This window comes from Scyliorhinus canicula, chromosome 7 (genome assembly GCF_902713615.1).
Source record: "Scyliorhinus canicula chromosome 7, sScyCan1.1, whole genome shotgun sequence".
Lineage (NCBI taxonomy): Eukaryota > Metazoa > Chordata > Chondrichthyes > Carcharhiniformes > Scyliorhinidae > Scyliorhinus > Scyliorhinus canicula.
This window is the reverse complement of record NC_052152.1, coordinates 205442410-205461413: the sequence shown is the minus strand read 5'-3', so window position 1 is coordinate 205461413 and position 19004 is coordinate 205442410. Positions and strand designations below refer to the sequence as shown.

General features: G+C 47.7%; 1 protein-coding gene across 5 annotated transcripts in view; it reads right to left on the bottom strand.

Annotated features, from left to right (window-relative positions):
* Positions 1-19004, bottom strand: part of timmdc1 (translocase of inner mitochondrial membrane domain containing 1) — a 38866-nt gene that overhangs the window by 2138 nt on the left and 17724 nt on the right. For all 5 annotated transcript variants that reach the window (XM_038803777.1, XM_038803780.1, XM_038803779.1 and 2 more), the window contains exons 2-6: positions 17380-17652; positions 15482-15647; positions 4999-5087; positions 2310-2377; positions 944-1022 (exon numbers count right to left, since the gene is read on the bottom strand). In XM_038803777.1, coding sequence (XP_038659705.1) covers positions 944-1022; positions 2310-2377; positions 4999-5087; positions 15482-15647; positions 17380-17652 — 675 coding nt within the window. The remainder of the gene's footprint in view (positions 1-943; positions 1023-2309; positions 2378-4998; positions 5088-15481; positions 15648-17379; positions 17653-19004) is intronic.

The following is a 19004-nucleotide window of genomic DNA, read 5'->3' as shown; positions in this document are numbered from 1 at the left end:
ACTCAGAAGTGAGAACCATGGCTTACACCTACGTAGAAGTAATTTTAGCAGCAATTTGTATATTTTTGTAGTTTACACTTGAATTCTGCCGTTTTCTTCAAGTAGCCTTAAAGTTAGGCTGCTAATGAGGATCTTTCTCACAAAAAGGGGAGTGGAAATATGGAACTGTCCACACAAAAAGCTGCAGATGGTGTATTTTTTTGTTTTGCGGATGTGGGAGTCGATGGCTGGGCCAGTTTGAACTGAGAGCTCGGCCATTTCAGAGGGGGGCATTTAAGAGTCAATCATATCTCTCTGGGTCTGGAGTCACATGTAGGCCAGACCGGGTAAGGACGGCAGATTTCCTTCCCTAAAGGACATTAGTGACCCAGATGGGTTTTTACAACAATCGACAATGGTTTCATGGTTGTGATTAGACTTTCGATTCCAGATTTTTATTGGTATAAAAAGTGACATTTTCAAGACAGAGACAGAGTGATATACTTTATTAAGTAAGGACATCGAGGAATCAGAAGCAGGTAAATGGAGTTGAGATATAAATCGGCCTTGATCTAACAGAATATATTATTTTAAAATTTTTAAATTTAGAGTACCCAATTCATTTTTTCCAATTAAGGGACAATTTAGCATGGCCAATCCACCTAGCCTGCACATCTTTGTGCTGTGGGGGCGAAACCCACGCAAACACGGGGAGAATGTGCAAACTCCACACGGACAGTGACCCAGAGCCAGGATCGAACCTGGGACCTCGGCGCCGTGAGGCTGCAGGGCTAACCCATAACAGAATATATTTAAGCACCCGAATGGTCTCCTGTTTCTAATGTTCTTGGACACAAGGCTTATTGTGAGGATCTATGTATTTTTTAAACACTAATATTAAATGTTATTACATAATAACAATTACTAGCCTTCAATGGCCTGGAATAAAGGTTTATGAACTTACCCCATTAATGCACCGATGGCTGTGCCGGCTAAGAACCCACCCACTCCAAGATTCATCCGGAATACTCCTCCAGTGATTGCTACAAATGTAAAAATCCTTTCATATTAGCTCATGTCGATAAATCAGCTCTAGCATGGTATCAACAGACAAAACATAACTGCAAACATAAAGCTCATATAGTGTGAATGAACTCTGGTTTATAACCGAGCCACACTGACAAGATGGTTCTAGGTTCAATTCAGAAAATGCAGTGAGTTAACTGATTGGTGTTAATTGTATATTAATTGTGTTCAAGTGATGGGGATTCATTTGTGATCCTATACATAGGAATAGACTAGAACTCTGGTGGTTGGGTTAGGAAGTGCATGCTTGTAATGTGCACCTCTGTAAATAAATGTGAATAAAAGCTGTAAAGATTAGGCTCCAGTTCGATCATTCACTGCCTGGCTTTATGAATAGAACAATTGGTGCCAGTGGCGATGGGAGGGAAAAGTCTGTTAAAATTGGCTGATGATGCAGCCAAGAAACCTGCACCTAATTCCTTTAGGAAGACGTGTGCATGTCTGTGGTAGGACACGATGATACTCCCACGGCTGAATGTTGCACTGGAATCCTCTGTCCAGCCTCACATTTGAAGGATCGCCAATTGGGCCAATTCCTTCAGGGAGTGGGGTGAAAGCCAGTTAATGAACAGAGAGGAAGATAGACAAAACAGAAGATGTTTCCATTTGTGGAAACAGCAGAACTAGGGGGCCATAGATACAAGAAAGTCACTAACAAAGAAGTAAAAGAAAATCAGGAAACACTTTGCACAGAGTCGTTAGAGTGTGGAACTTGCTGCCACATAATAATAATCTTTATTATTGTCACAAGGGGGCTTACAGTAACTGCAATGAAGTTACTGTGAAAATCCCCCAGTCATCACATTCCGGCGCCTGTTCGGGTACACAGAGGGCGAATTCAGAATGTCCAATTCACCTAACAGCATGTCTTTCGGGACTTGCGGGAGGAAACCGGAGCACCCGGAGGAAACCCACGCAGACACGGGGAGAACGTACAGACTCCGCACAGACAGTGACCCAAGCTGGGAATGGAAGCTGGGACGCTGGTGCTGTGAAGCAACAGTGCTAACCACTGTGCTACCGTGCCGCCCATGATATTGAGGCATTTCAGGCGAAGCTTGATAAGGGAGAAAGGAATAGGTTATGTTGACAGGTCAAGGTGAAGATAAATGGGAGAGGCTCATGTATGGATTAGTTGACCTGAATGACTGTTTAACAAAAATATCTGCACTCCCAGGGTTGGAATACTGCTAAGTAGGTTAACTTAGTAACATCTACAGGGTAACCTCTAAGCAGGCTCTCACCTCCAGCTGCAGAGTAATGCCTCAGTAAATTCCGATCATGATACACAGACAGACCTGTGCTAACTGTACTGTTTGGAAAAACAACAACAGTAAATTAATAAACAGAACTTGTGCAATCACATCTCTGTACCCCATCAAGAAAATCAATGTTGCAATCAAATACCATAATAATTGCACAACTGCAGCACAGATATACCTTCTCTGGGCAGTTCAATTACCGAATTATGCAGAACCAACTCATATTTTTGAATTCTACTATGCTTCTCAACTCATTTACTTAACTCGCTCAGCATTTGTTACCTCTTTTTGTATTATCTCATCTTTACTGCGTCCTTTGCTTGATATTTCACTTTACTGCTTACTCACTAATCTTCACTCATTCTCCACAGATCTGATCCCCGTTTCGAGAGCTGGGATCAAAACCATTGATTCATGGTTCCAGACTGGCTGAAGATAGGATCTCAAAGCCAGCTCTTTCACTAATCAGGTCACAAGGTATTAATGTTTGACCTAATCACACCACTGAAATTACCAGGTGAAATTGAAGAACACTGGGTCTTCTTGGCTGACTGCACTGAAGTGGCCTCGGATGAAACTTGCAAAGAGCAGCTTAAAGTTTAACAACGGGCTGCCAATGAACAGTTTATGAGATCATTTGAGCTCACAGAGATTACTTGTTCATCAAGTTACTCTCCGGAGATCGGTGACGCCAGGACTGTGGGAATTTTCAGGAACATCTTGAAAATGCGCATGCAATGCTATTTACCACCCTCTAGGACGTGTTGACTCTCCAGCTTATTTTTAGCTGCACGGAGACCAACAATTTAGTTCTCGGATCCACTCCCCCCCACCACTCGTATTATAGCGGTTACAGGAATAGCCCATTTTATGTGATGAGAATTAACACTTTCGACTGAACCAAGGAATAAATCACTGGCTACCACGGCAGATTCTGTAATCAGCAGCTGTTTCATCTCGATTGGCCGAGGATCTATTTCACAGTAAAGTCAGTGCCCCAACTTCGCCTCCCCCACAAGCAGAGAGAGAAAACACTGCAGATACACACAAGGAGTTAGCCAACACAGGGCAAACACACTTAACAGTGTCATGTGAGAGTACCTTTAAGAAATAGGTGTTTATAAATGGGTGTGTATACAAGTATCTGTAGCGAGAGTACCTTTAAGAAATGAGTGCTTAAGAAATGTACCTTTAAAGAAATGGGTGTTCATCAGTGATGTCAGAGTGTGGGTGGAGCTGGGCTGTCTGTCAGCTTTTTACTTTCGGTTTAGGCTGTTTGCTGCAGGGTGTGTTTTCGTTTCGTTATCAGTGTTGGAGCTGAAGCCAGACAGAGCAGGTGTACTGCTGTTCTCTCTGCCATCAAAAGACTATCTCTTGATCATTTGGTGACTTCCGAATTATAAATGTTCTCAGTAGTGAATGTAAACCTAATGTGCTTCTGTTTAAAGGTGTTTCTTTTGTCTTCTGGATGTTGTTTGGGAAGTTATTAAGGATTACTTAGTGTTGTATTCTTTGGGGGTTGTATTTGAATTGATGGTTGCTGAGATGTTCACTGTATGCTTTAAAAAGGTTAACTTGAGTTCATAGAATAAACATTGTTTTGCTTTAAAAAATACTTCTCAATTTCTGCTGTACCACACCTGTAGAGTGGGCCGTGTGCTCCCCATACCACAATCTATTAAAAGTTGTGGGTCAGGTGAACTCCATGATACACTTTGGGGTTCTCTAAACCCTGGCCCATAACAACAGCAAGTGCAGGTCATCTCTAAAATATTTCTACCGAGCAAAGGCACTGTAATCACCCTTTCCAAACATACATGGTAACATTGTCAGCCTGGTAGTGGTAAAGGTAAAGCCGCCACAGTCCCAGGTGACCATAGGCTGCTTTCACCTTTGAGGGGGAGAGCTGACTGGTGGTGATTTAACCTGAGGGTCACTACACCTCAGACGAAGGGCAAGTTTGAGAAGGTGGGACCTTCATGAATAACCTCAGCTGGCACGGGAATTGAACCCCCGCTGTTGGCCTTGCTCTGCATCACAAACCAGCTATCCAGCCAACTGAGCTAAAATGCCCCCCCCCCCCCCCCCCCCCCCCCCCCCTTGTAGGGCTAACACTCCCCAGAGTCACAAACTCATGGGTTCACTTAGCACTGCAGAGACTTGAGCAGTTAATCCAGGCTGACACTTCACTGCAGTATTGTCTGTGCAGAGTCTGCACGTTCTCCCCGTGTCTGTGTGGGTTTCCTCCGGGTGCTCCGGTTTCCTCCCACAGTCCAAAGATTTGCAGGTTAGGTGGATTGGCCATGCTAAAGGTGTCCTGGCCAATACTTGTCATTCAACTAACAATACTAATACAAGACAACCTGGTTATGTATCTCACTGCTGATTATGGGACATTGCTGGTTGCTAATTGTTTGTTGTGACTCCAACATTGCAACAATGACTTCACTTCTGAAGTTCTTCATTGGCAGTAATGCACTGGGATCTTCGGAGGTTGAGGATGCTGTGTAAATGTAAATGTAATTCCTTTCCTTATCTGGCATGCTTTGTTTGCAAATGAGAAATACAAGCACAGTTCTAACCCATACTGCCCATATAGGCAGACCACACTGTACCCAATACACTACAAACACCTGTAAAAGCTACAATAATTATTTTAAATTTCACGCACTTGAATATTGCCACAAATGCAGTGACTCTCCAGCTCCATCGCCACCCATATCGAACAAAGCCCCGGACTGCAGCATCCTGTGCAGACCTCTGTTCGACAAAAAGATGCAGTAATGATACAGGGAATCAGATGTGCTCAGTCACTTAGGTTACACAAACTAGTCAATGTCCCAAACACACAGAAATTCCCCAGGTCCCCACAGAGCAAGTGCATTCTGTACGAATTTGCGACACACTGCATGAGCTGCAGTTACTCTTTTCCTGTGGTATTGTCTTTTTGAAACTATGGGTTATGTTGGGACCTATACCAGACTAGAATGACGGGAAGTGTAACTATCAGCTATTCTTTTCAAATCAATCTGAAGTAAAGGAAAACTTTTGCATCCTGTTACTCAGTTTAAGACTAGGGAGGTTATGTTGCAATTGTATACGGTGTTAGTGCGGCCACACCTGGAGCAGTGTGTTCAGTTTTGGTCTCCTTACTTGATGTGGAGATGCCGGCGTTGGACTGGGGTGAGCACAGTAAGAAGTCTTACAACACCAGGTTAAAGTCCAACAGGTTTGTTTCAAACACGAGCTTTCGGAGCACGGCTCCTTCTTCAGGTGAATGGAAAGGCTTGTTCCAGAAATGTTTATATAGACACAGTCAGAGATGCCCCGGAATGCGAGCACCTGCAGGCAATCAAATCATCAAAGATGCAGAGAGAGAGGTAACTCCAGGTTAAAGAGGTGTGAATTGTCCCAAGCCAGTTCAGTCGGTAGGCCTCTGCAAGTCCAGGCTTGTTGGTGGGGGCCGAATGTAATGCGACATGAATCCCAGATCCCGGTTGAGTCCGCATTCATGCGTGCGGAACTTAGCTATAAGTTTTTGCTCAGCAATTTTGCGTTGTCGCGTCTCCTGAAGGCCTCCTTGTAGAATGCTGACCCGGAGATCAGAGGCTGAATGTCCTTGACTGCTGAAGTGTTCCCCAACTGGAAGGGAACAGTCCTGCCTGTTGATAGTCGCACGATGCCCGTTTATTCGTTGTCGCAGTGTCTGCATGGTCTCGCCAATGTACCACGCTTCGGGACATCCTTTCCTGCAGCGTATGAGGTAGACTACATTGGTCGAGTCGCACGAGTATGCGCCGCGTACCTGGTGGGTGGTGTTTCCACGTGTAATGGTGGTGTCCATGTCGATGATCTGGCATGTCTTGCAGACAACAAGCCTGGACTTGCAGAGGCCTACCGACTGAACTGGCTTGGGACAATTCACACCTCTTTAACCTGGAGTTACCTCTCTCTCTGCATCTTTGATGATTTGATTGCCTGCAGGTGCTCGCATTCCGGGGCATCTCTGACTGTGTCTATATAAACATTTCTGGAACAAGCCTTTCCATTCACCTGAAGAAGGAGCCGTGCTCCGAAAGCTCGTGTTTGAAACAAACCTGTTGGACTTTAACCTGGTGTTGTAAGACTTCTTACTGTCCTTACTTGAGAAAGGACGTACTGGCACTGGAGGGTGTGCAGAGGAGATTCACTAGGTTAATCCCAGAGCTGAAGGGGTTGGATTATGAGGAGAGGTTGAGTAAACTGGGACTGTACTCGTTGGAATTTAGAAGGATGAGGGAGGATCTTATAGAAACATTTAAAATTATGAAGGGAATAGATAAAATAGATGCGGGCAGGTTGTTTCCACTGGCGGGTGAAAGCAGAACTAGGGGACATAGCCTCAAAATAAGGGGAAGTAGATTTAGGACTGAGTTCAGGAGGAACTTCTTCACCCAAAGGGTTGTGAATCTATGGAATTCCTTGCCCAGTGAAGCAGTCGAGGCTCCTTCATTACATGTTTTTAAGGTAAAGATAGCAGAGGGCAGCAGAGCAGAGCTACTGATCAGCTGTTCTGGGGAAATTTGCATACGTGCAGTGCGGTCAGCCTAAGTTGAAGGTGAACCTGCGAAGAAGACCCAAGGAGTTTGAGTAAAGGCAAGCAACCAGCAGAGGGCAGCAGAGCAGAGCTACTGATCAGCTGTTCTGGGGAAATTTGCATACGTGCAGTGCGGTCAGCCTAAGTTGAAGGTGGTTTGTGGAGGGGCTGTTGGCAAGTGACAGTTAAACCCGAAACACTTTGTGAGTGTTTCCCACCCTACCTCCTCCTCTAACCAACCCCCCCACCCCACGGTGGTTGGGAAGCGGGAGCAGGGGCCTGTCGTGAAGGTGAGTGAGTGCCTTTAAATTTGCTTACCTTTCAGCGGGATCAGGGTTTGAGGTAATATCAGGTAAGCTCTTCCTTTCTTTTTCTTTTTCTTGTTTTTTTTTTAATCTAGAGGGGATGTCAGGGAAGGCAGTACAATGCTCCTCCTGCAGAATGTTTGAGGTGAGGGACGCCGTCAGTGTCCCTGCTGATTTCATCTGTGGGAAGTGCACCCAACTCCAGCTCCTCAAAAACCGTGTTAGGGACCTGGAGCTTGAGCTGGATGAACTTCGGATTATTCGGGAGGCAGAGGGGGTCATAGATAGGAGCTTCAGGGAAGTAGTTACACCAAAGACTGGAGATAGATGGGTAACTGTAAGAGGGACTGGGAAGAAGCAGTCAGTGCAGGGACCCCCTGCGGTCGTTCCCCTGAGTAACAAGTATACCGTTTTGGATACTTGTGGGGGGGACGACTTACCAGGGGTAAGCCATGGGGTACGGGCCTCTGGCACGGAGTCTGTCCCTGTTGCTCAGAAGGGAAGGGGGGAAAGGAGTAGAACATTAGTAATTGGGGACTCAATAGTCAGGGGCACAGATAGGAGATTTTGTGGGAGCGAGAGAGACTCACGTTTGGTATGTTGCCTCCCAGGTGCAAGGGTACGTGATGTCTCGGATCGTGTTTTCCGGGTCCTTAAGGGGGAGGGGGAGCAGCCCCAAGTCGTAGTCCACATTGGCACTAACGACATAGGTAGGAAAGGGGACAAGGATGTCAGGCAGGCCTTTAGGGAGCTAGGATGGAAGCTCAGAGCGAGAACAAACAGAGTTGTTATCTCTGGGTTGTTGCCCGTGCCACGTGATAGTGAGATGAGGAATAGGGAGAGAGAGCAATTAAACACGTGGCTACAGGGATGGTGCAGGCGGGAGGGATTCAGATTTCTGGATAACTGGGGCTCTTTCTGGGGAAGGTGGGACCTCTATAGACAGGATGGTCTACATCTGAACCTGAGGGGCACCAATATCCTGGGGGGGAGATTTGTTAGTACTCTTTGGGGGGGTTTAAACTAATTCAGCAGGGGCATGGGAACCTGGATTGTAGTTTTGGGGTGCGAGAGATTGAGAGTAGAGAGGTCAGGAGCACAGTTTTGACTTCGCAGGAGGGCGGCAGTGTTCAGGTCTGTGGTTTGAAGTGTGTCTATTTCAATGCCAGGAGTATACGAAATAAGGTAGGGGAACTGGCAGCATGGGTTGGTACCTGGGACTTCGATGTTGTGGCCATTTCAGAGACATGGATAGAGCAGGGACAGGAATGGTTGTTGCAGGTTCCGGGGTTTAGGTGCTTTAGTAAGGTCAGAGAAGGGGGCAAAAGAGGGGGAGGTGTGGCGCTGCTAGTCAAGGACAGTATTACGGTGGTAGAAAGGATGCAAGATGGGGACTCTTCTTCCGAGGTAGTATGGGCTGAGGTTAGAAACAGGAAAGGAGAGGTCACCCTGTTGGGAGTTTTCTATAGGCCACCTAATAGTTCTAGAGATGTAGAGGAAAGGATGGCGAAGATGATTCTAGAAAAGAGCGAAAGTAACAGGGTAGTTGTTATGGGAGACTTTAACTTTCCTAATATTGACTGGAAAATATATAGTTCGAGTACATTGGATGGGTCGTTCTTTGTACAATGTGTGCAGGAGGGTTTTCTGACACAATATGTTGACAGGCCAACAAGAGGTGAGGCCACTTTGGATTTGGTTTTGGGTAATGAACCAGGCCAGGTGTTAGATCTGGAGGTAGGTGAACACTTTGGAGACAGTGACCACAATTCGGTGACCTTTACGTTAGTGATGGAAAGGGATAAGTATACCCCGCAGAGCAAGAGTTATAGCTGGGGGAAGGGCAATTATGATGCCATTAGACATGACTTAGGATGTGTTGGTTGGAGAAGTAGGCTGCAAGGGTTGGGCACACTGGATATGTGGAGCTTGTTCAAGGAACAGCTATTGCATGTTCTTGATAAGTACGTACCAGTCAGGCAGGGAGGAAGGGGTCGAGCGAGGGAACCGTGGTTTACCAAGGAAGTGGAATCTCTTGTTAAGAGGAAGAAGGAGGCCTATGTGAAGATGAGGCGTGAAGTTTCAGTTGGGGCGCTTGATAGTTACAAGGAAGCGAGGAAGGATCTAAAGAGAGAGCTGAGACGAGCAAGGAGGGGACATGAGAAGTCTTTGGCAGGTAGGATCAAGGAAAACCCAAAAGCTTTCTATAGGTATGTCAGGAATAAAAGAATGACTAGGGTAAGAGTAGGGCCAGTCAAGGACAGTGGTGGGAAGTTGTGTGTGGAGGCTGAGGAGATAAGCGAGATATTAAATGAATACTTTTCGTCAGTATTCACTCAAGAAAAAGATAATATTGTGGAGGAGAATGCTGAGACCCAGGCTATTAGAATAGATGGCATTGAGGTGCGTAGGGAAGAAGTGTTGGCAATTCTGGACAAGGTGAAAATAGATAAGTCCCCGGGGCCGGATGGGATTTATCCTAGGATTCTCTGGGAAGCCAGGGAAGAGATTGCTGAGCCTTTGGCTTTGATTTTTAAGTCATCATTGGCTACAGGAATAGTGCCAGAGGACTGGAGGATAGCAAATGTGGTCCCTTTGTTCAAGAAGGGGAGTAGAGATAACCCCGGTAACTATAGGCCGGTGAGCCTAACGTCTGTGGTGGGTAAAGTCTTGGAGAGGATTATAAAAGATACGATTTATAATCATCTAGATAGGAATAATATGATTAGGGATAGTCAGCATGGTTTTGTGAAGGGTAGGTCATGCCTCACAAACCTTATCGAGTTCTTTGAGAAGGTGACTGAACAGGTAGACGAGGGTAGAGCAGTTGATGTGGTGTATATGGATTTCAGTAAAGCGTTTGATAAGGTTCCCCACGGTCGGCTATTGCAGAAAATACGGAGGCTGGGGATTGAGGGTGATTTAGAGATGTGGATCAGAAATTGGCTAGTTGAAAGAAGACAGAGAGTGGTAGTTGATGGGAAATGTTCAGAATGGAGTTCAGTTACGAGTGGCGTACCACAAGGATCTGTTCTGGGGCCGTTGCTGTTTGTCATTTTTATAAATGACCTAGAGGAGGGCGCAGAAGGATGGGTGAGTAAATTTGCAGACGACACTAAAGTCGGTGGAGTTGTAGACAGTGCGGAAGGATGTTGCAGGTTACAGAGGGACATAGATAAGCTGCAGAGCTGGGCTGAGAGGTGGCAAATGGAGTTTAATGTGGAGAAGTGTGAGGTGATTCACTTTGGAAAGAATAACAGGAATGCGGAATATTTGGCTAATGGTAAAATTCTTGGTAGTGTGGATGAGCAGAGGGATCTCGGTGTCCATGTACATAGATCCCTGAAAGTTGCCACCCAGGTTGATAGGGTTGTGAAGAAGGCCTATGGTGTGTTGGCCTTTATTGGTAGAGGGATTGAGTTCCGGAGCCATGAGGTCATGATGCAGCTGTACCAAACTCTGGTACGGCCGCATTTGGAGTATTGCGTACAGTTCTGGTCGCCTCATTATAGGAAGGACGTGGAAGCTTTGGAACGGGTGCAGAGGAGATTTACCAGGATGTTGCCTGGTATGGAGGGAAAATCTTATGAGGAAAGGCTGATGGACTTGAGGTTGTTTTCGTTAGAGAGAAGAAGGTTAAGAGGTGACTTAATAGAGGCATACAAAATGATCAGAGGGTTAGATAGGGTGGACAGCGAGAGCCTTCTCCCGCGGATGGAGGTGGCTAGCACGAGGGGACATAGCCTTAAATTGAGGGGTAATAGATATAGGACAGAGGTCAGAGGTGGGTTTTTTACGCAAAGAGTGGTGAGGCCGTGGAATGCCCTACCTGCAACAGTAGTGAACTCGCCAACATTGAGGGCATTTAAAAATTTATTGGATAAGCATATGGATGATAAGGGCATAGTGTAGGTTAGATGGCCTTTAGTTTTTTTTTTTTTCCATGTCGGTGCAACATCGAGGGCCGAAGGGCCTGTACTGCGCTGTATCGTTCTATGTTCTATGTTCTATGTTCTATAGATAGTTTTTTGAAGAATAAAGGGATTAAGGGTTATGGTGTTCGGGCCGGAAAGTGGAGCTGAGTCCACAAAAGATCAGCCATGATCTCATTGAATGGCGGAGCAGGCTCGAGGGGCCAGATGGCCTACTCCTGAGCCTAGTTCTTATGTTCTTATGTAATGTTACAAAACAGGCATATTCCCATTACATTCACACAGATTACAGGATTCCCTGCTCTACTCTGATTGGCTTATTGAACAGCTATCACAGGCTCTGCTCCACTTGGGCCCAGCACTTGGAAACTGACAGAAGTAAAGGCCCTTCAGCCAATACCGCAGTCTAACAGATCATGGGCAATGTCAGCTACTGTGGACTCTCCCAAACCGTTGGAAATAAATAAACACATGTCAGACCTCTGAGGTTAAATAATAATTATCCTGCTCTTTGAATTGATTAATGTCTAAGATTATTACATACATTAATAACCTTTAAGTCAGCAACGTTGAACTTGTGATATTGTCACGATCCAAATAAGCTTCAAATAGTAACTTTGATGGTGTAGTGTATTATATCTATAAATATCTCCATGATTTCCATAAACAAATCTCACTGCCAGGTTTGGACACTGCCAGCAGTAACCGTATCAATGGTATTTAAACGCAGTGCAGTGCAGGCAGAAAATAAAAATCTGTGAAAATTAATTTTTCTTTAGTTTGGGAGGGAAATGTGTGTCTGCATGCGGTGCAAATCTCTGTGTGCAGTGCGTGTGCCTCTGTGTGCAGTGCGTGTGCCTCTGTGTGCAGTGCGTGTGCCTCTGTGTGCAGTGCGTGTGCCTCTGTGTGCAGTGCGTGTGCCTCTGTGTGCAGTGCGTGTGCCTCTGTGTGCAGTGCGTGTGCCTCTGTGTGCAGTGCGTGTGCCTCTGTGTGCAGTGCGTGTGCCTCTGTGTGCAGTGCGTGTGCCTCTGTGTGCAGTGCGTGTGCCTCTGTGTGCAGTGCGTGTGCCTCTGTGTGCAGTGCGTGTGCCTCTGTGTGCAGTGCGTGTGCCTCTGTGTGCAGTGCGTGTGCCTCTGTGTGCAGTGCGCGTGTCTGTGTGGTGCATGTCTGTGTCACGGGGATTGGGGTGTGTGTGTGTGTGTGTCACGGGGATTGGGGAGTGTGCGTGTCACGGGGATTGGGGAGTGTGCGTATCACGGGGATTGGGGAGTGTGTGTGTCACGGGGATTGGGGAGTGTGTGTCATGGGGATTGGGAAGTGTGTGTGTCACGGGGATTGGGGAGTGTGTGCCACGGGGATTGGGGAGTGTGTGTCACGGCGACTGGGGAGTGTGTGTGTCACGGGGATTGGGGAGTGTGTGTGTCACGGGGATTGGGGAGTGTGTGTAAAGGGGATTGGGGAGTGTGTGTGTCACGGGGATTGGGGAGTGTGTGTGTCACGGGGATTGGGGAGTGTGTGTGTCACGGGGATTGGGGAGTGTGTGCCACGGGGATTGGGGAGTGTGTGCCACGGGGATTGGGGAGTGTGTGTGTGTGTCACGGCGACTGGGGAGTGTGTGTGTCACGGGGATTGGGGAGTGTGTGTAAAGGGGATTGGGGAGTGTGCGTGTCACGGGGATTGGGGAGTGTGCGTGTCACGGGGATTGGGGAGTGTGCGTGTCACGGGGATTGGGGAGTGTGTGTCACGGGGATTGGGGCGTGTGTGTCACGGGGATTGGGGAGTGTGTGTCACGGGGATTGGGGAGTGTGTCTATCACGGGGATTGGGGAGTGTGTGTGTGTCACGGGGATTGGGGAGTGTGTGTGTGTCACGGGGATTGGGGAGTGTGTGTGTGTCACGGGGATTGGGGAGTGTGTGTGTCACGGGGATTGGGGAGTGTGTGTGTGTCACGGGGATTGGGGAGTGTGTGTGTGTCACGGGGATTGGGGAGTGCGTGTCACGGGGATTGGGGAGTGCGTGTCACGGGGATTGGGGAGTGTGGGTGTGTCACGGGGATTGGGGAGTGTGGGTGTGTCACGGGGATTGGGGAGTGTGGGTGTGTCACGGGGATTGGGGAGTGTGTGTCACGGGGATTGGGGAGTGTGTGTCACGGGGATAGGGGAGTGTGTGTCACGGGGATTGGGGACTGTGTGTGTGTCACGGGGATTGGGGAGTGTGTGTGTCACGGGGATTGGGGAGTGTGTGTCACGGGGATTGGGGAGTGTGTGTGTGTCACGGGGATTGGGGAGTGTGTGTGTCACGGAGATTGGGAAGTGTGTGTCACGGGGATTGGGGAGTGTTAGTGTGTCACGGGGATTGGGGAGTGTGTGTGTCACGGGGATTGGGGATTGTGTCGATCACAGGGATTGGGGAGTGTGTGTGTCACGGGGATTGGGGAGTGTGTCTATCACGGGGATTGGGGAGTGTGTGTGTCACGGGGATTGGGGAGTGTGTGTCACGGGGATTGGGGAGTGTGTGTCACGGGGATTCGGGAGTGTGTGTGTGTCACGGGGATTGGGGAGTGTGTGTGTGTCACGGGGATTGGGGAGTGTGTGTGTCACGGGGATTGGGGAGTGTGTGTGTGTCACGGGGATTGGGGGAGTGTGTGTCACGGGGATTGGGGAGTGTGTGTGTGTCACGGGGATTGGGGAGTGTGTGTCACGGGGATTGGGGGAGTGTGTGTCATGAGGATTGGGGAGTGTGTGTGTCATGAGGATTGGGGAGTGGGTGTGTCACGGGGATTGGGGAATGTGTGTGTCTATCACGGGGATTGTTGCTGACATCCATTTCCATTGATATACATGATTTATGTGATATCAAAGATTGGTGGAGATACAAAATGATGGCATCTGGCAAACTTTGTGGAATAAGAGGATATACGGCAGGCTGGTGGACTGGTTGGATAGGTGGCAAATACAGATCATTGTGGATTAGCACAATGTGGGGGAAATTATAGATTATAGAACAGTACAGCACAGAACAGGCCCTTCGGCCCTCGATGTTGCACAATGATCACCCTACTCAAACCCACGTATCCACCCTATACCCGTAACCCAACAACTCCCCCCCCTTAACCTTACTATTAGGACACTACGGGCAATTTAGCATGGCCAATCCACCTAACCCGCACATCTTTGGACTTGGAAAGATACAGTGAAATCAATTGTAACTAAAATGGCAAGGTTCAGACTGGAGGATTAGATACCCAGACCTCAAAAGTAGGGTTTCCATCTTTTTGCGTAATTTACATTCTGGATCAGGTTTTTCTGTTAATGTTTCTGTCAGAGTGGTTAAGGGGGACATTCACTTTTATTCTTTTCCCTTCTCAAGGATGAAGTCGGCCGATAGTTCCATCTGTCTGTATTCTGGTCAGGATGGGCAGAGGGAGTTTGGAGGATATGTTTTGACTATAAAGGGTTTGGAGTTACAATCCCCCGTATGAATTTGAAGGCCAAATGTGACCGGCAGGGGGTCAGACTCTGAGACCTGTGTGGAGACATCCTTAGTGAGGGTGGCTTTCTCCATCCTGAGAACAGTTAAATTTGCATTACCAGAGTTGGCCTGACTCAATTGTTTGGAAGCTTGTGGGGAGGGGGATGCAGATTGGATGAGGCAGCCGTTGAAGGATAGGGTTCAGCCAAATATGATCAATAAGAATTCCCACTCCATCTGGGAAAATGCCTCCGTACAACTCTTGCACACACACGATAGCTTTCACTGCTCAATCATGTGGAAATGTGCGCGCACACCTTGGTGGTCAGTAACATAATTAATGGGGAGATCAGGATGTGAAAATTGTCCATTGTTGAAGCAAGGCACATGAATTTTATTGAAAGAGAATTGATTGTGTGTAAAAGGGATATTAAAGGAGATATGCAAGCAGGATGGCATGTTTCCACAAGATGGCCTGTGGATTAGGGTAGAATGTAACTCACAGAGAGCTTGGAGATTTATCCTGTTTCAATTGCAGAGGTTTCTTAGTCCCATTGCAGAGTGTAAGCAGACAGCTTTCTCAGAGAGAGGTGGTGGGTTCAGGAAGGTATCTCTCTCACTCAACTTCTCAGCTCAGAGGAGCAAGGATGCATCATCTTCCTAAAGAAATACTGGCGTGCAGCCTGCGATCGGCTTCTATTCACACCTGCTTGAGCACCACCTAAAGTCACAGCAGAAAATGAGCCTGACAGATGGGCTGAAGCTACTTTCTGCTGCTATCGGTGCCCCTCCTCCCCAGGACAATTCCCTCCAAAATAAAAGTCACCTCCTGATTTCTTGCGTAACTCAATTTCTCACCCAGCAAACTCACCACAGCCTCCAAACGATTTTTGTACACCTCAGCTTGACTCTGCTCGATGTAACGTATTTTAGCATGTTTGGCAGCGGGAATGCCACCGTACAACATCCCAACGCATGCAGCTACGATAACACTCTTCCAGATGTTGGTTATTTCCTCCGGATACCTCTTCAGCTCACTGTGTGCATAGTACATGGATTCAGTTGCACGCTGTCATTTTAAAACACCTATCCAGTGCTCCGTCAAAAGCATTTCGGTTTTGAAGATGCCATTTGTTGCAAACTTTATGATTGCCAAACTAGAATGCTATTGCCAGAAAATTAAACATTTATTAAACAAGAATATATTTGTTGAGGACAAACAAGGCAAGGGAATGCACAATGAACTGCTGGATTTTGGTGAGTAGGGCTCTTGTGGTGCAATGGCATTGCCTTTGAACCAGACGCTCTGGGTTCAAAGCGCACGGCAGGACATGTTGGCCAAGGAAGGTTCATGATAGACATTCAACCTACTAATCCATCCAACATGCCCATGGCAGGCGGTGAGAGTGGGACAGATTCCTGGTCAGCCCGATGCAGAGTAGTAACCCTCAAGCTCTCTCTGAAAGAGCGAGATGCCTAGGGTCCCTTGAGGACTACGGCTAATTGTGAATAGTAGGATTCTGAAATGTATACAGTCACTGAGAGTCCCTGGCGTGAATGTCTCCTGATCCCTAAAGGTAGCAGGGCAGGTAGATAAAGTGGAGAAAGGGGGGGGGGGGGGGGTTAAGGGATATCCTCCCTCATTAGCCAGACCCCGAGTATAGCAGCAGCAGGAAGGTTCCGCTAGAATTGTGTAAACAGTTAATTAGACTCCAGCGAGAGTGCTTCACACAGTTCTGGTCACCACATTACAGGAAGGATGTGACCACACCAGAGACAGTACAGAAGAGATTTGGGAGGATGGTGCCCGGAATGGAGGATCTTCGCGATAAGATTACATTGGCTGGGTTTGTTTTCTCTGGAGCAGAGGAGGCTGAGGGAAGATTCAATTGAGGTGTAAAACATTACAGCGGCAGGGATACAGTGGGAAGGCGGGATTTACTCCCACTTGCAGAGAGGTCAATAATTGTTGGAAGGATTAGGGGGAAGGGTTGAGGAGTAATACTTTTACCTGGAGGATGGTAGGAACTGGAACTCACTGCCTGAAAGAGTGCAAGAGGCAGAAACCCCCGCTGCATTTAAAGAACACTTGGATATTCCTCCCTTGTATCCCTGGTCCAAAATTCTATGTCCCCCAGTCATTGTACTATCAATTTACAGGAACGGTTTTTGCCTATCTGCCATATCTAAACCTGTCATAGTCTTTCACAACTCTCCAAATATCCTCTCAATTTCCAAGAAGAACAGCCCCGACTTTTCAAATATGACCTTGTAACTAAAGTCCTGGAGCCAAGCTGGTCAATCTCTTCAGGACTTTCTCAAGGATCCTCCGCAAAGTGTGGTGACCAGAGCTGGAATCCATAGCCAATAATCCAAAACAAGTTGCAAGGTTTTGATCTTGAGCCAGAGTGGAACTGAGATCACAAGACAAGGCAATCATACTGGACAAGAAGAAAGGGCAAATGCAGAACATAGTCTAAAGAAATGGCAACTGCACAATACAAGGCACAAAAAAATCAATCTTGCTGGCAGTGAACAGCACGAGGCAGGCAATAATAATGCAGAATACACACAGGCAGCAAACCTCATAAGAACAACATTCCATGAGAGAATAGTGGACGAGAGATTATTTTTCATGATGCTCAGAGGTTCGAGACCGCGCACGCTGTTCTTGCCTCCTTGTCACATACCTTTCCAAGACTTTTATATTAAAAATATGACATTTTCTCTGGCTTAATCGATACATTAACTCGGTGAAGTCATACTCACTCGCGATCAAATAGCTCCCGGATTCTGTCCCACCCGGATTCTGGTGCCTGGGGACTGCCGACATACTTAGGGAGATTTTCAGGTTGCCTTCCCACATCTTCTGCTGCATGTACTCGAGGGAAGTGAAACATTTCTCTCAAAGAGCAGTTCTGATAGATCTGTAGAAAACGCACTGCCTGACAATTCCATGTCGTACGTGCAAGTTTGCAGTCTGATGCATTGGTCTCAACCATTCCTCTTCCTTCATCTTTCATCCTTGCCTGCAACGTCCCACTACAAATTGACAACAGGAATTAGCCAAATCTTAGTATCCATTTATAGCCACCCACCACCAAACAACTAGGTTGCACTGGTGACATCAGTTCAACCTTCTTTACGGGCGATCTCAGGGTTAACTTATGGGAGCAGCTCCTGGTCACCCTGACTCAGTGAGGGGTGCAGGGTGGGAGATAATTACAAAGCTAGCTTTTGAGAAATCAGACGGGAGAATTACAAATATAAAACGAATGCTCACATAACACACTATGCATCAGTTTGCTAATACTTTCTAAATGAAACAATAATGTGCTGTAAAAGATTGCTCTTCCTACAGTCCCCCAACCTTCCATTAGATGAGGATTGTCTTAATCGCCTTGATTGAGAGTAATCTGGAGCTGGATTCTCCGCATCCTGATATCAAAATCGCGGTTGGCGCCGGGGCAGAGAATCCATTTTGGCGCATGAAATTGGGCCCGGCACCGGTTCCCCGATTCTCCAGGCCCCGGTAAGCGGCATACATGCGCCGCAAAGCACCTATCTGAGGCCATTGCTGGAGGCCCACCCCGTCATTCTCCACCCCCGACCAGCCACAGTCCTGACAGCGTGGATCTAACATGGTCCTGCCGTTCGGGATGCTAGCATGGCGGCTGCGGACTCAGTCCACGTCCGTCCTCGTCGGGGGGTGGGCCGATCAGAGGACAGGGTGGGCCTTATACTCGGCCGGGCAATGTTCAGGCGGGCAGTCGGGCGTGTCGCCGATCGGGGAGGCCTATTTTTAGTGTCCAGATCCGGGGTTGGAGTCCGCCATGGAGCACAGCCGTTGGAGGCCGCCGCCGTGACAATACGCCGCCTCCCATCCGGAAGTGCGGGGGGCCCCGTGTCTGCAGCAAAAGCTGCGCGATTTACGCCGTGTTTCTGCTAGCCCCCTGCAGGGCGAGGAATATGTGGCCCCTTACTGCCGGCAAAGTCCACAGTTTTGACAACGGCGTGGGGACGTAGTCCCAAAAACAGAGAATCCAGCCCCTGCTACTGCCTCAAAAACAGAGAATCCAGCCCCTGCTACTGCCTCAAAAACAGAGAATCCAGCCCCTGCTACTGTCCCAAAAACAGAGAATCCAGCCCCTGCTACTGTCCCAAAAACAGAGAATCCAGCCCCTGCTACTGCCTCAAAAACAGAGAATCCAGCCCCTGTTGCTGCCTCAAAAACAGAGAATCCAGCCCCTGCTACTGCCTCAGAAACAGAGAATCCAGCCCCTGTTGCTGCCTCAAAAACAGAGAATCCAGCCCCTGTTGCTGCCTCAAAAACAGAGAATCCAGCCCCTGCTACTGTCCCAAAAACAGAGAATCCAGCCCCTGCTACTGTCCCA